This window comes from Botryllus schlosseri, chromosome 16, assembly GCF_051294905.1.
Source record: "Botryllus schlosseri isolate E-star chromosome 16, Bs_hap1, whole genome shotgun sequence".
Lineage (NCBI taxonomy): Eukaryota > Metazoa > Chordata > Ascidiacea > Stolidobranchia > Styelidae > Botryllus > Botryllus schlosseri.
In genome coordinates, this window is record NC_137251.1 from 3,033,385 (window position 1) to 3,050,988 (window position 17,604).

At 40.5% G+C, this 17,604-nt stretch overlaps 2 protein-coding genes across 2 annotated transcripts in view; both read right to left on the reverse strand.

The window, feature by feature from the left end:
• Positions 1–8,570, reverse strand: part of LOC145458766 (uncharacterized) — a 181,010-nt gene extending 172,440 nt beyond the window's left edge. Inside the window, exon 1 of the mRNA XM_080337246.1 lies at positions 8,566–8,570. The gene's annotated coding sequence lies outside the window, so the exon portion shown is untranslated. The remainder of the gene's footprint in view (positions 1–8,565) is intronic.
• LOC145458770 (leukocyte elastase inhibitor-like) lies at positions 3,337–17,100 on the reverse strand. Its single transcript, XM_080337250.1, has 8 exons — positions 16,876–17,100; positions 9,574–9,765; positions 8,826–9,024; positions 7,006–7,155; positions 5,772–5,940; positions 5,589–5,713; positions 4,125–4,310; positions 3,337–3,657 (listed from the first exon to the last, which is right to left on the reverse strand). Exons 1-8 carry the CDS (start codon positions 16,956–16,958, stop codon positions 3,481–3,483), a joined length of 1,281 nt encoding a protein of 426 aa, XP_080193376.1. The 5' UTR covers positions 16,959–17,100; the 3' UTR covers positions 3,337–3,480.
• Positions 17,101–17,604: the final 504 nt, after the last annotated feature.

Sequence of the window (17,604 nt, forward strand, 5' to 3'; positions counted from 1 at the left end):
AATATACGCCTTCGCACCAAGAGTAATATTTAATCAAGGAAACTATTATTTCGTTACTTTATTCCCACTGCGGAAGCTTCAAAACCTATATTGGCCGTCAATCTGATGTAAAAGGCAATTATTTTGTCGACATCCCCGTAAAGTAGTGATCGATCATCGCCATAGTCCAAACGTCATGCCTGCTTTTGCGTTTGAAATGAATAGTTATAGTCAATTTCTGTATATGAATGCTAAAATAGGGGATATTAGTTATGTCAAAAGCCGCCCGAAGCCGCTTCTGAAAACGGGGAAAGAATTCTTGCAGAATAGCGTCAAACGCATGGATGAATACCCGTCCAGCAATGATATATCTTGAGTTCTACACGTCATAGACCTTTATAGATCGTCTCTGTGAAGAGTAGCCTATATTTCGACACAATTTTACCGACTTCGAAGTAACGGCTCATAGTCAAGTATAAATTGCAATATAACCAAAATTGCTCACCGTATGATCCGCATCAAACTTGTTCATTAAGTGCTTGGATGTATGAAGAGCTATCAAATGACGACATAGATAGTATTCTGTAGTTGTGATACGAATTTTCAGTTTATTTCAGTAAGCTTACGCCTTGGTCTAGGCCATACCGGACAATATATTCGGCGTGTGACTATTGCTACATTGATATTGAACAGAGCGTAGAACTGGTTTCTATACTTGCTACCGATATTACCCCATAAAAAAGTTGTACAGCAGCCAACTCCTCAATCGCACGGATTTGTTTTATTTTGATACAATATCAAATCAAGAAGGCTGCTAGATTTTTTACATTAGACAACGATGTATTCTTTATATCAATTACATTGATTGGTTTGACAATGACAAGCATCATTCGTTGACTACCTATATATATGGTGTACTTCATTCTTGATGTTGTGTAATTGCGGGTCAAGCTCGCAGCAGAGTCACTAAATATTTACAAACGGAAAACTGAATATTTCGAGGAAACGTTTGTAAAACGCGTGTAAAATTTTTGTGAGCGACAAGATGCATGCTTGTTTAGTGTTGATTTTTTTATGCTGCCAGCTCCCTGCATAGAGGAGTCCGAAGTTGAAATGCAAAGAACTTCAATCAAAGATGTGATAATGACGTAAAAATTGGTGTTCCTCACGTTCACACCATCCCGAGTTTGCATTTAAATCGAAGGCCTTCTCAAAATGTTTGTTTTTGTAAGTTGTAAAATTATGCCATAATAGTGTGAATACTCTTCAAAAAAAAGATGTTGTATGAGCCTACCGACAATTACCACCCCCTTTAGCCGACATATATCGATCCTTGATGGTTGAAACCGTCAAAATCGTAGGTTCATGAGTTATAGTACAGATATTCGTCAAAGTAAGCTATTTTCAATTGTTGATGTCAATCCACTATGACGTCAAAATTGAATACTGGTGACGTCATGGCTTAAAAAAACACAATAAAAACATGTTTTAAAGGAGGGTCTTGCTCTAAACATGTTTGTTTTAAATTGATTTTTGTTTTAATTGTAACCCTATTTCCACCGTTTCGTTTTCAATCAGTTGAGCCTGACGCACTATTTATAGCAAATGCAGAAACAGGGTTCTTTAGCTGAGCGGGAGGAATATTACAACCGATTCGGGTATATTGAACCGAAATATAGTTGATTCTGAAATAACAGCACGAAACATACAACCGATGATAGCCTCGACGAAAAGAATACACGCCGGATGCAACTTATTTCTGCTACTCTATTTTACAAAACGCATCAGGGAAATCGAGTGGCGTAGTGTTCTAAGCCAGTGCTCTTCAACCGGGGTTGTCGTACACCCTGGGGTGTACCAGAATTTGCAAAGGGTGTACCACTCGGATGGGGTGTACAGGGGTGTACCAGATCCGAATTACAATGAGCCGATGGCTAGCTATCACAAAGGCAGGTTTATGGGCCAGTACAGGTTGACGCACAGGTTAATGAGCAATATGGTACGATATTATCTCAATTGTAATACTGTACACCGCTTGATTGTGATGTCATAAGCATTTCTCCTATTCATTTAGCCGTCGGCAATAGACCAATGGATCCGTTTGGTGTTGGAAAGTATGCAGTTAACAAACATGTTTTCAGCTAGTCATTTGTCTTTTAGTGATTTTTGAGGGAACCGCCGCGATAGCTCAGACTTCTTGAATCGATACTTCCTACCCGACGTTAATAAATACCGCAATGCACATAAATGAAGTGACGTAGCCAGCCAGGGTCGAAACAGCTTCCATGTTGAAATCGAAAACCTTTTGTTTTAAAATGCCGATTTTATGTCCAATATTTCGCCATACATTTGCAATTTAGTATTTTGTTATTAGTGATGCAAATTAGCGACAATAGACTGTGTATAGCGGCATACGACCTGAGGTTACTGACATCTCTTGCAGCCCAAGCAGACTTGGACAACTAGATAATTCTAGTTGTCTAATTTCACTAAATTAGAGCGAAATGCCAGTAATCTAATTCTAATCTAATTTGTAAACGCTGAGAATTTTCTAGTTGTCCAAGTATACGCATGGACAACTAGATAATTCTAGTTGTTTAATTTCACTAAATTCGAGCGAAATGCCCGTAATCTAATTCTAATCTAATTTGGAAAAGCTGAAAATTTTCTAGTTGTCCAAGTCTGAGCCCAAGTGCTACTATATCGACTGTGTGTGGTGTGGGGCAGGCTTGATACGCAGTAGGCTGGTGCGCCTGCTATCATCGCTGATCTGAATTACCGCTTCTGCAGCAGTAACGTTACCTACTCTCTCCCCAATACTGTTACATTTAGGTTGATTATCGTTCGTAATGTCATGCTGTTTTGGGGCTGACACGAAATAAATTTCAATTTGCGTGGCGGGCGGCTTAACTGGCTGCGAATAGACTCTGTGACCAAATACTATTTTATTCAAATCCAAATTTTTTAACTCCGCTTCTACTGGTCGGAATTGAACCAAATTTGAATAACATCGTTTTTATAGACAACCTAATACTTTCATGGGTGAACAGTAAAATTTCAAATTTTTCGTTATTTATTTTATATAATAAATAGAAACTTTCTTCTCCCGTAGCAATGCGGCTACCGGTTGGAATTGAACCAAATTTGGTGTGTAGGCTTAAGTTAGGTAACCTAACTATTTTATCAAGTAGTCAGTACGATTTGAGAAAAAAAGTTATTTTTGAAGACCCCTAATGAACAGGGGTGTACGAGTTTTGAGCAAACGTTAAAAGGGTGTACCACGTCGAAAAAGGTTGAAGAGCACTGTTCTAAGCGACATTTCAGTAGTATATCTCCATAACACAGTACACCGATCCGTATAGCTTTAAAGTTCGTGTTCACGGAGACGTGAATATGTATGTGGATATGAAATTCAATGCAATACATGCAGCCGCCATATTTCAGCACCAGTATTGGCAAATATACGATACAAAGCAATGAGAAATACGGGATTTGTCCAATTTATATTCCAGTGTCAGAAGAAGGATCGTCGACTCTTCCGATAAATAAAATGTTTTGGGTCTTCTTTTCGTAAACCATGAGCAGGAAAGGCTTGTCGCCAATAAATTGCGGTGGCAGAGACAAAGGAACGATGCTCAGTCCCGTAACCCCGGCTGCGACTGTTCCTCTTTCGTTTACCTGGAAAGATCTAAGGTGAGCACATGCCACAAGGATATTGTAGATATGATGTTAGTTCAACAAGACAATATCATAAAACACAGCAGCATCCTCATAATGCTTGTGATGCATGTAGATCAGATAAATCCAAGCGGTTTTTCGAATTCTGAGCCCTATTTATTCTAATAAAACTGTCCTCTGACACACTACGCGGCCTGAAATTGAGCAGATAAATCATGCATCCGCTAGAATAATTATGTTGATAGGTCCCTTATATATTTCACGCGAACTAAGACGAAAATTGGTGACTGTTCACGAAAACAGCCCCTGAATTTTTCCGTCTTAGTCTCTCTCTTTCTCTCTCTCTCTACCAAAAAGTAAGTTGGTCAAAAATATAGGAGTAAGTACTGCAAGTAGAGTAAAACTACTTGTGCACCTTCAAAGAAGTAGAAGTTCCTCGTTACTGAACACCTCTGGATTCTGCTTACCTTCAACACAGTCTTGTGGATAGCCGTCTCGAGATAGAGTGGGTTGACACGTTTGTTCTTGGGGGAGAGCATTCCACGTAGATTGGCGAGTCCGGGGCTCGTAAGATCGGACATTCCCATTTTTTCCAGCGCATTGGTCAAAGTGTAATCCGCGGTGAGATTGAATTTAGGGATGAAAACTATAGTCTGAATAAACATTTAAATATTTATTTCGATAAAATGAATATTGGACTATTTGGTAAGATGAAGGTCTCTTCCTGTCTCGTTTATACATCATTAGCTATTATACGCAGATCTAGATGACTGGTTCTTAACCAGTATTACACTAGGGGTTCCAAGAGCAAGTCTCAGGGGTTCCGTGGATGTCAGACTTAACTCTTAGATCTGATGTGAGATGATACGCCCGTTCTTGTAATCAACGGTTGCAGACACTTTGGCCATATTACTAATCGGATTGTGACTGCTGTTGTAGCAGCACTTCGTGTGCAGTAGCGCCCGTAGGTGAGGTTGAGGTTCAAAATCGAGACCCCGACCCGTTTGAACGAAATGCCAATTCCATATCGAATATGCATAAGCTCATTTATAATTAGGCATTGGTATCCCGCTACTGCGTTTCGGCCGAGCAATACGATGACACTTTTAAAGTTTACGCATCGAAGATTTGGGGGCTCCACGAAGGCTTGCAGATAAACGTAAGTGTTCTGCGGGGCATGAAAGTTTAAGTACCACTGATTTAGATATTAAGATAAATATTAGCTAATGTAGGGCTACCCGTCCTAGGGATATCCGTGCCCATAGCCGGGGTCCCGAGAAGGCCATTGGTCCACTGAGTCTGGTCCAGGGGTTCCTCTGGAGGTCAAGACAGACATTCAACTCATACATAACAATCGTGATAACAATCCCGTCTGGACCATCATTTGGTGGAGGAAGTTAGGCGCGATCAGTAAACGAAATGTAGCTGCTGTGATGGCACGTTGTGTGAAGTCGCGTACGCGGGAAGGTACGGGAACCCGTCCTTCTGAAATGCCGATTCCAATCTTTTTTTATCGAATTTGCGACTAAGAAATTGCTGTTGCGTTTCGACCGAACAATATGATGTTACATTTCTGAACTGTTCTCTTAAAGGTGCGGAAGAATTCACGCTGATTTGCAATAAACATCAATATACTGTTTTTGGTGTGTGTGAATAAAATCATATTTAAATGGTTTTCTTCTTTAAACACCCTGCTAAGTGCTGATGCACAGTTAACTTCGTGCTCCAGTAATCTAAAGTAATGCATTAGATGTGTAATGTGGTAGTTCTTTTGTTTTGTAACTCATCGAAAATTCGGGGGTCCCTGATACTTGCAGTTTATCGTATAAGGATAATTAAAGGTTATTAAAGGTTAGGGACTCTTAGATTAATGTATGCAAGCAATATCCATATACAATTGCACCCAGCAATATAGTCCTCCTTCCACTCACTCGGTACGCCTCTTGCGAAAACAACAGAGATAACTCCTCGGGAAGTATGTCTTCAGTCAGACTTTGTTCTGTATACTCCATGCTTCTTTGCGGGAGAATAAGAATCATACTGACTTCGTGTTGGCCTGTGGAGCAAGCAAGTTATCAGTCGATGCGACGGGCAACGCTTTACCTGGCACTCACCGTCATCTAGGTAGGGCATTTCCAGCATATTGGCCTGGATGTTTTCGGAAAAGTAGGTCTTAAAGCGGTCGGTATTGCTCATGAAGTCGACTTGGATCACTTCGTTGTTTTGCTTCGTAAATTCGGAGGCACTGGTGGCCCTTTCTTCAAACGGCGTCTTCCAAGAACCCTTGGGTACATCACATCGCACAATATTATGCTTAGTGTTGGATACAGAATAATAAAAACATTGGATATACATTAATATACAGTAATATTATGGTGGTCCCCAACCGCGGTTCCGCGGCACCACGCTGGTGCCATTTGGAATGCTCACGGGTTCCGCGAGATAATAAGGCATAATAAGACCAATACGGTCTATTACTCTCTTCATGTTGAAACCCTTAAGTGTGGCGTTTCTGCATGTAGAAACCCAGTGAATGTGTCGTTCGTTATTGTTAGAACACTCCCTACCGGTCCATCTGCTTTGCGGCGTAAAATTCCGTCTACAGGCAAGAGGAATACGGCGCATCACAAACCCTACACCGTTAGGATACAATATGCAGCTCATTCCTTCGATGTTCTACGATAATTGGGAAACGCGACGAGTTTCGTAATAAAGTGCAATTTGAGAAGGATGCTGGTGCCCTGTATATAATGATATTGAAATTTCCGAAATAAAACAGCTTTCAAATTGAAACAATATCTGTTCAGGTCGCAAATAAGCGGCAGTACATACTCCTTATTTGGCATTTCCTCGTAATTACTGTAGACGCGGGAAGTTGCTATGTGTCACAATCTATTGTTAAATCAGTAGGCCCATGAGCTAAATAAATTGTCCCTCATAAAAAATAACCATCAATATATCAAAGACTTCGACTGGATTATGGAACATCAGATTATACGTGTGACTGTGATATCGCGACAGGCAGGCACCGGCACGCACCAACTCATGTATCAGGCTATTCATGACGGTGCAGGTTTAACCATGATAATTTGTGAATTGTGGCAATCGGTGTAGGGATATTGAGGCCTTGTATAGAGACCAGCAACCAGTCACTAACGGTCTCTACCTACATGAAATCACATAAACGCTTAACAGCGATAACAGCTCAAGGCTATTAAACCCAAGTAAGCTATCTCTAAGGAAGATTACTAAACCGCAACCAATTAACGACCGAACAGTAAGAGTAATCAGCACGTTATTCCGCTACGCCCACACTATCATATGCTTATGGCATTATTCAAAAGTTACCTCAAAATAGATTGCCGACACTATGGCCAGTGCGGTTTGAGCAGTTATGTCGCCGGGTGCGAAGAAGTCCCTGATATTTCCTCCGGTAACGTTAGACACCCATCGATTTATGTGCTCCCGAATGATTTCAGCATCGGTGGCGAACTCCACCTGTATCAGACATTAGTGTTAACCTTCGGGATAAAGTTTGTCTCCATTGCTAGAATAAATTTTACTGTCAATTCTGTCCACCAATCCGTGCACTTCGCGAATTATAATCTCGCGTGATGGGAGGTCTGCTCGTGGTAACTTAAAACTTGCAACTACTTCTTGCATGCTTTTCAAACCATTTATACCTCGACTTGAAATCGTTTTGGTCGGGGATATATAGAACTCATGTTCTAGATAGCCTTTGTTGTTGGTGGGCGTCCAAGATTTCTACTTCGAACTTTATTGCAGTGCTGCAGATGTGTGTCTAGTTATTTACGGATACACTTAGCCTGTTGCCCTCGTAAATTCCATCACTTTTCTGATTGGGAATCACATATGCTATGTAAATTCCGAGCTTACAATGAATACCATTGTTAATCTATTTCTAGTGATACCTGAACTATGTTCCTATGGTGAAGTTTTACTATGGCGCTTACAATCGAGACTCATTTACGCATTATTTAGATTGAAAAGCCGCTGCGAAACCGCATTGGCTGCATTGCAATTCTCTCGTTTGAGATCAATTTTATGTCATACTTCTCGATGACCTAATATAACCCATATCGGATCATAAAGTGTTGTTAGCAAATTTGCTCTGACATATATATTACGCATCGTGGTCGGGCCAGCTGCCAATTGCTTGCTTCGCTTATTGTTCTGTAGCCTACTGTTTACATGCCGTGCAAGCAGTTTTTACTAAATACAGCCCTCACGATTACCTGACCCCGATCTGACATTTCGACCTCACCTACAAACACATACCATATTCCTTTTCATCGCTAGTCATTTATGTTTTCCTTTGTTAAGTTTTATCCAATACGAAATATGCATGCCTCCCATGTATATGTCATAGATCAGTGGTTCCCAACGTGGGCGATATCACCCCCAATGGGCGATTTGGCGGTCTAGGGGGCAAAAATAATAAAGGGGGCGATAGGGGCGAAAAAACGAAGTGGGAGATAGGGGAGCGATGGCGCGTTAAAACAGCTATATCGGAGTCAAGTCAAAGAAATGACCATTTGTTAGTCAACTCACAAAAATGTAGCCGTAAAAGTGTAATTTCGAGGTCGGGCCAAAAAGTTGACCTTTTTTAGTCAACTGGCCGGTGATTACAGTTTGTATGTCCATTTTCGGTTCCAAATATTTGCAATTTGCAATGAATGCATTGGGCCTGAGATTTATTTCACATCATTATAAGTTAGTGTTCAGTGCTAAATTTTCGTTTCTAATACCTGCTAACGAGAGATTAACTAATTTAGTATTTGCCAATGCATATCAAGGATTTAATTCATGTCATGTCCAAATCAAAGGTTTTTTCTTAAGTCGCATGAAAGTTGGAGATTATTATAAATTTGATGCCCCTGTCAAAACCCTAATACAACTTCAAAACGTTTCAAATCCGACGAACATTGCCAAAAAGTTAAAATCCGGTAGTTTTGCCTATCCAATTTACACTCATTACTCCTGCTACCCTACAAAACATTTATAGAGAAAATACTAGGCCAGAATCATAACGCCAGACTCGTTACGAATTTTTGGGGTCCAACTGCAGCTATTCGAACATGAGGGGATACATGTCGTATATTCATGCCATTGTGTATGAATGTGAAGGTAATGAATATAAATCGAACCTCTTCCATAGACACTCCATAGTCCCTTGTTTGCTGCAAAAACGTCCGATCGAACTTGAAATATTTTTCTCCATACAATTTCGAAGCGGTGCGGAGCGTCATTGTCGGGTTTTTCTTGTCCTTACCGGGGTTACTAGCCGGGTACGGGTCTGCATAAGCTCCCACCAAGCATTTGAACGAATCTTGCGCTACATCGGAACTGAATAAGCGATACCGACATACGGTCAATTTGCAAACGTCAATAATTCACATAAGAATTCCTAATAAATAACCTAAGTAATATATATTCGCTCAAGGCCTGGATCTACCGCGGTCTAAATATCTATGGATGCTGTGAATTCCAGAGTTGGTCAGCATCAGCAATGAAGTACTTTAACTTGTTCGAATTGGGCAAGCCGATGGGTGCACATTTTATTGCTATATTATCACTTCTATCTAACATGTGTCAAGGATTTAGAAAAAACAACATACTTTTTCACTTACTTGAGAATCACTATACTTGCACTTGAGTAGAAATTCATGAAACGATCACGATGACTACTTTGATCGCAATTGCCGAATTAGCAAATATTACTGCGTCGATACAAAAAATATTCAAAGCAATAGAATTTGTGGTCAAAGAGGATTCGACTTTGAGATACAAAATGTTTACACCTGCATGGCACGGAGGGTTATCTCCTCGCAACTATTTTAACATAGGCATACACACACTAGCTGAAATAGTCAAGTAGGTCGATTTTAAACTCACGCCAAATTAGGGAAGAGTGAATCCAAAATTTGCTGTCGTGTGTTTCCCCCGCTTCCGACTAAGACCATCGCGAGAGCAGATCCTAAAGTAGTTGGTGCTAGCAAAATATTTTCCCCCGCGTTGGCTTCTTGTCGGATTTGAGAGTAAAATTCGTACGCGAACCTTCGTCGTGCAGACTGGATCTGGTCTTGGCTGAAAATGAACAAAGCGATCAAGTTCAGGGAGTTACTTGATAGGATACTGCAAACACTAAAAGAGCTTGTCACCTATTACTTGTGAAATAGGATTTGATATCGAATTTCGGTCGGAAATTCAATGAGCGTCGAAGTGATCCGCATAGTAGATGACATATATTAAGTAAATACGGGACACCCGGTCGCCCAGATGCATAAATAGAGTAGGAAAAAGTATACTGAGGCTGCGGAATTTCACAATTAATCGGATCTCAATGGAAAAACCCTTCACTCTTTCGCATGAATGAATACAATGGCTCGTGTCCACTAGGGGTGTTCAAAATGCCATTTTCTCCCAAATTGTACTGGCTAGGCTACTTGATAAAATTGTTAGGTTACCAAATTTAAAATTTAAGCCTACATACCAAATTTGGTTCAATTCCAACGGTAGCCGCATTGCTACAGAAGAACAAACTTTCTATTTATTATATAAAAAATATTATAAAAAAAATTCAAAACTTTCTGTTCACCCCATGAAAGTGTTAGGTTGTCTATAGAAACGATGTTCACCATATTTGACTCAATTCCAACCAGTGGAAGTGGAGTTATTGCCGTCGAAAAATTTGGATTTGAATAAAATAGTATGTAGTGTAGAGACGCTCCGAAAGGTTCAGGTTCGTGTGAACGCGATCCTTTTTAAAAGGTTCTGTGTGAACGCGAACGTGAACCTCATGACGTCACGCGACGTCACATTGCTAATTAGTGAATCGATATGTTAATATTGTACAGTGTACACACATTATCCCACAATGGTGAAGTAAATACTGACTTTTTAACCGTCGCCAAATGTGTCGACCGGAGCAATCAAATGATATAATAAGCCTATAAAATCCATATCTTCTATCGCTTTGCCAACAATTTCGACGACTTGCTACATTGATATTGAGCGAGAGTAAAACAGGTTTCTATACTTGCTACCTATATATTATCCCATTAACAAGTTATACAGGAGTATCCACCACCCCAATCACACGGATTTGATCAAATCAAGATGGACCCATAAGCCTGTTAGATTTTTTACATTACATAACTATGTATGCTTTATATGATTTTCATTGATTGGTTGAATAAGCATCATTCGCTGACTACCTACATGTAGCGTATTTCGCTCATGATTTTGTGTGATTGCGGATCAAGCTGACAGCAGAGTCCATAAACATTCACAAACGAAAATCTGGATATTTAGAACAAACTTTTGTTACAAAGCAAGTATAAGTTTCGAGATTGTCAAGGTCAGAGGTCTCAAACTCGAATGAGCTCGCGGGCCAATTTCCTAGTTTTGATGACGCCGCGGGCCGCAGCACCAATAATGAGGTTATTCAATGTATTATTTCCAAGTAGGCCTTTTTGACGGGACCTTGTAGACAGGCATTCCACAATCATCTTAGATATGTAATTTACTATACTTATGTTCACGCTGGACACGGAAAAAATTCATATTATCAAATATTTGATTAAAATTGATTTCGTGGCGGACATAATTTTTTTTTTGATTAATGAGTTATAGACATCAGGAGGATGCATCATGCACTCCTTGTGATTCCAATGAGATTTCAACACAATTTCTGATGGTACCTATATGAAAATCAGAAAGCCCATTCACATAAAATCACGCTCCAGTTGAATAAATTGGCTAAGAAAATATTCCACAGCATATAGGCCCAATTCCACAATGCATCTCGTGCACCCTGATGTGGTGCTTCGTACCCCGATGGGGTCTACGGAGCCTGGTTAAGAATCCCTGGAATAGAAATGTCCAATCGGCAAAGAATTCATTAGTGTTCCAGCTGTAGAACTTACTAATATCTTACTCGCCACCGATATTAACATGGATAAAGAGAGCAAACAACATCCAACATGTAACCAACTATACGTCATGGATGTCATGCCAATCGTTGCCATACAGACCCGATTAGATAGCTACATATCCCATGCGCAACGCAAGCAACGATGTTTTGATATATTACTATTCCCCATGACAGTTTCATAGATTGTTTCGTCCGTAGGAATACCAAGTCACCGTTCCGAGTCGCAAATCCTTCTCAGATTTTACCGTTGGACCCGACTCACCTTAAGTCATTTTTATTAAATCACCCAGTCAATCCCAAATCGAGTAATTTTACGAGAAGATCGCACCAAACCAAATCACAATTTTCAGTCACGAATCATCAATGGTCAAGTGTTATCATCATGAATTGGAAATGTGACGTAATAGCAGATCTTTGACTGCATAGTAGCTTTCAAAAGTGATGTGATAGTTAAGTTTTTCGGGATTTCAGTGATCTTTATAGTAGTTTTAGGGTGAACTTTAAGATCTTAGATCTAAAAAAGATATATGGCACTTGAATATATTGTTGAATACTTGAAATTCCAAAATGCCGTCGCGGGCCGCGTGTTTGAGACCTCTGGTCAAGGTGCATGCTCGTTTATTTTTTTTATGCTGCCAGTGTCATGCATATAGACTGGCCCGCAGTTGAAATGCAAAGAAGCTCTACCAAAGATGTTATAAAGATGTGGAACATTTTAATATATGAAAAAGGTTCACAGTGCAGAACTTATCAAGGTTCGTTTGTGAACGTGAACCTCTAAATTTCTGAGGTTCACACACTGAACTCGAACGTGAACCTCATGTTCACACCATCACTAGACTATTTACGGCAGTGGTTCCCAACCTTTTTGACCTCGCGACACACTTTGAAAATGAAAAAGAGTTCGCGGCACACTGGCACAGTGGTTCTGAACTCTTTTGGTTACGGCAAAAGCAAACTACCAGAATGCGTATAGCAGCAACGACAATATTATATAGGTGGTCACTGGTCACTGACGAAGTAATTCTGCCTTTTCGGTGTACTCAAGTAGGCTTTTCGCTGCTTCAAAGAAGAAATTAAGTTTTCTTTTCTTTTATCTCTGCCGACATTTCACAAATACGTCTACGAATGGTATATAATTTGACATGGGGATCGTTTTCAATTCTTCTTTTTTTACAATTTTATTGCAGGCAGGAATAAGGACTTTCTCTCAATCCGTGTGAGGTTTTGAATTATCAACCATTACCTCTGTTGCCACATAACTTGCCTGCTAAGATCTCGTTCAAACTTCAGGCGAAGGTTAATTTCATAAGATTGGCTTGACAACAAAGTCTGCCCACTACCTCGTTGTCGATGTAATTAACCGTCGCATGGAAGAGTCCAATCGCGATCGTCACTAACAAATACAGACGCGTATAGAGGTGTCTATGTCTATACTTTGAAGCCAAACGCGTTTCCATGCAGATCGTGTAATAGCTTCTGTGAGGATAGCAATACCTCAGTCAAGAGTCTTACTGGCAGCCAGCTGCTGTTCAATTGCAGTTCCAACAAACTGGGATGATAAACCTCAGGACCGGTGAAATTTGTTAACTGATATAATTTGATAGAGTGGGGTAAAACGCCCAGGCGAGGTAAGACGCCCACCATCAATATCACAGAACAAAACGAGCATTGAATGCGTCACAGTATCGTAAATATCGCCTAATGGTCAGACGAAACTGTCACTTTGATTTCCACACCTGGATGAAGATTTGTAATGTTTTATGAGATTTTATGACTTTTACACATATTCTTACCAAAATATAGCCTTTTACAATTAAGTGAAATGTCATTTTTAACGGATGCCACAGAGACTTTTTCGGTTCCATTTATGCTTTCACTACGCGTAGCTGGATTTAAGCCACAGTCCGAAGGTGAATTTACAGAAAAACCACCTGGTAGCTTATCCACAAACAATGGTGACCTGGAGGCTAAAACGCCTACCCCCTCTGTGGGGTAAAACGCCCCACCCCTCAAGTCCAGTAAATGTGGACTGAGTAGTCGTTTATGGGTTCATCAAGAATGCTTTCTCGGAGAACGTCACTCCCATCAAAATTGCTATTCAGCTGTGTAATATAGGCTATTCCTCCGACTAAACAAGATATATCTCAATAACTTCCGACTTGTTTTTGACTTTCATAATCAGTTGGCATTTCTGGGTGAAATTTTTTTTTAAAATATCCGGTACGCCATGATGGGGCGAAGAAGCATGTATAGGGATTAAATATTTATCGATTACTGAGTGGTATGCTATATTTAATAGGGTATAATGGGGTAAAAGCCATTGGAGGCGTTTTGCCCCACCTCTGAAACAAAACGTCAAATTGGTGGACATAAATGAATGATAATTTTACATATGATAATTGATACTTGGACTTTCCATACGATTGTGGTAGAGTGGGGATGATATCTCGAGCGCAAATTCCGAAATTCAACCCGTTTCGACCAGTTTGGTGGATATTATGACGTTTCCCGCTTAGGGTAGGCGCGCTGCCCCACTCTACCCCTACTTCTCAATTCTCAAATTTGTCGCCTGCAACATTTCGTTGCGCCCTGAGCCTACATTTTACCTCCAATGCTGGCACGCTACCTAACAATCGGAATGTGAATGGCTATGTCGGCAATTCTAATTTGTAAACGAGAACATCACTTCCAAATGAGTATACATTTCTCGATGGCGGGAATGCCTTCCTAGGTGTTGGAGGTTTATATTGGATCCTACTCGTCCTCGGATCTGCAAAAGCAGTATCTTACAAAAAGTGGACCGTGCTATAAGTTGGCATCTCAGGAATCAAAATATGTTATATCGGCATGGTATAAAATTATCATCGATAACGAAGACATGGCAAGAATACGACTACAAATAGAAACAGAAAAAGGTCATCAACTACGTCACGTCCCTGTTCTGCCTCCGGTTCTGATGGGGTGACAAGTTAAAGGTCACCTTCGGCCACACCTCAACATCACGGTCCTATAGCCCGAGTCTAGTTATCTATCTATCACCGTCCTAAATGCCACCAGATGTCGGCAAACTAGCGTATCACACCCATTGACGGTGGAGGCCCCAGTTTCATTCATGGCAGTGAAGTAGCAAGTTACGAAGCGTCGCGACGACTCCGACCCTATACGTTGCTGTGCTCAGAACGTCTTTACAATAAAAAGCCAGAAAAAGACCCAATCCATGACCTGATGGGGACGCCTGATTGAGATAACGTTACTACGGCCGTCGCGACATCCTTGTACCTGTTCACTGCATCGGATTGTACATCGCGTGTCTTGATATAGTAAATTCAATAGAAAATCCAACAATGACACACTCAAAATTTGGATTTTTGTTATAATTCGACCCAGTTTGCCGCATTTGCTCGCGGCACACCTGAGCAGTCCAATTGGCACACTAGTGTGCCGCGGCACACCGGTTGGGAACCACTGATTTACGGTGTCCAATTCTTTAATTATTTATTATAGTTGTGCCCACCGTAAATACTATTTTATTCAAATCCAAATGTTATTGTGCTCATGGTCCAGGACCCCCCTAAAACCTGCCACGAATTTTGCATTGTGATCGAGTTTTAACATTGTGACGCGACAATTCTGTCTGGCAAAACGATAGTCCAGCTAAAAAGGAAGAGCCAGACAGCAATGTTGCGTCACAATGTCAAAACTCGATCACAATGCAAAATTCGAGACATGTTTTGGGGGGTTCCAGGACGATGAGCAGAATAAAATTTCTATTTCCGTAATTAGTACAGCAGCAGCTTTCCATTCATACCCGTTTCATCGAGTTTAGCGCTCGGTAAGCCGGTCAAGAATGGCCGTAAAGTTGCCTTTGACCAAATGGAAAGTGTGACATACATCTATTTCACTGAGCCGTGAGATATGCTTGTGTCCACACCATATAGCAGAGATGAGCGGATTTGAAATTTCTATGTCCTAATCCAATCCAAATCCGAACCTTCAAATCCAAATCCAAATCCTAATCCATAACTTTTTCATATTCAAGTCCATGTCCAATCCTAATCCGATTCCAATTGGGAATTCAGAACAAAAACTAATTTATGCAATGGTGGGATTCGAAAATTTTCTTTCACAACCAACGATTCACTTGATTCAAGATAACCTAGTAACCATAAGTACATTACTAACTGATCTGAATAAAGTTTGTCGCCATTCGCCACACGACATTTCAATCTCCCAGAAAATACATAAATCCAATCCAAATCCTAATCCCTTCTGAAAAAAATGTCTAATCCAAATCCAATCCAAATCCGACAAAATTTCACAAATCCGGTTTTTTCAAAACCTAATCCTAATCCATGCTCATCTCTGCCATATAGGACACTATGATCATACTCTCGTTCCTATATGTCCTCGAAATCTCCTTGCTTTTATTTTTTGTATCGGTTGGATTCGGCGCTGTACATGGTTCTTTTGGTGCTGGACTAAAATGGGGGTTATTTAATGTTTTTATGTCGATAGATGGGTGTTTGCCTCTATTCCGCAGCTATGACCGTCAATGGAACGATGTAGAAAGTTCAAATGTGAAGAGGCCTGCCTTTTATGTTACTACAAAGAATATCATACTAGTTCCACATCACACTAAAGATAATATGGTATTTTTTCGACCATTCCTATATCATTGCACTTTGTGACGCTGTGAGTTGATCAAGACTTCACAGAAATGTCATTTCCATCTACCGTGCTGCGTATCCTAAGTTGCGACACGACCACTGACCACTCGAGTTTTCAAGACTTTCACTGTGGATAATACTATCGAAACTATAATTTTCGTTGATGAATCAACTTTTAGTGGCAAGGAGCGGATAATTTCAGTACTCGAAAGAATCGTCTCTCTCTCTCTCTCTCTACTCTAATGGAACCATTCGATTGAAAACTCGAATCATTGCGCCAAGCTAGACTGGTCACTTGGAGCAGTGATCCGCTGTGGCAAACTCACACTTGGAAGGCCTCACTCAGCACTAATTAAGTGCGAATAATTTCGTAATACTCAACTAGGCTGAATGATTGGTAAACCGCGAACAGTAAGAGATAGCAAATGGACCAATTTCGATTTTTCCCCATAATGTGTCTAATAACCTGAATGTATATAACTATTGCCCATTGTTCGCTCTTATCTAAAGTAGAGAAATTTAACATGCACATTGTACAGCCTGCGAGGACTATTCAATTCGAAGTGATCACGCATTCGCTGCTAAACTCACTTGCATGGTCCTGTTTCTTGCGCATTTCCGCTCAATATGAACACCATAAGACACGATAGCACTGCCTTTGATAATCCCCTCATGTTTGAGTCGCAAAACCCCAGCTAAAGTATGTTTCTAGCCGTTGACGGAGTTGTGTTGCAGAATACTTCGATTGAGCGCGAACTTTGTTGCTGTGAGGCGTAAAATTCTTCTGTATCAAGTGAAACTGACTTCTTCGCCTTAGGTTATGGAAGCTCAGCAAAACAGCATGACTCACTAGTTGCAGCCGCTCGCGATATTGCTGCTGGTTGGAAAATACCCGATTGCAACATTCCTGTCTCGACCAAAGCAAGTTTGTTACCTATACAGTATATTAGACATATCGTTTTCAATGTATATTTGGAAAATCGAACATTGTGGATTCAATCATTGCTTAAATGCCACTGTGGCACCAATGCGCATGTGCAGGTATATTCTTGTGATCTGCATGTCAGATTGTCGGTGTTAGCGTGCGTTTAAATAGCAATGTGCACTGTGCAGCAATATATCCATTTGGGTAAGGTTTGAAAATCATCATATGGCGCGGTTGTTCGACAGAGAAGTGTCGAGTATGATGATTCTAGTTCATCCATACTCCATAATGACAATGTTTTTTTACGCGACTAAATCATTTTTGAAGACAGCCCCGTCATCCCAAAATATTGAGGTACTCATCACAGTTACAGTGATCAGTAATTGAAGAGCTTC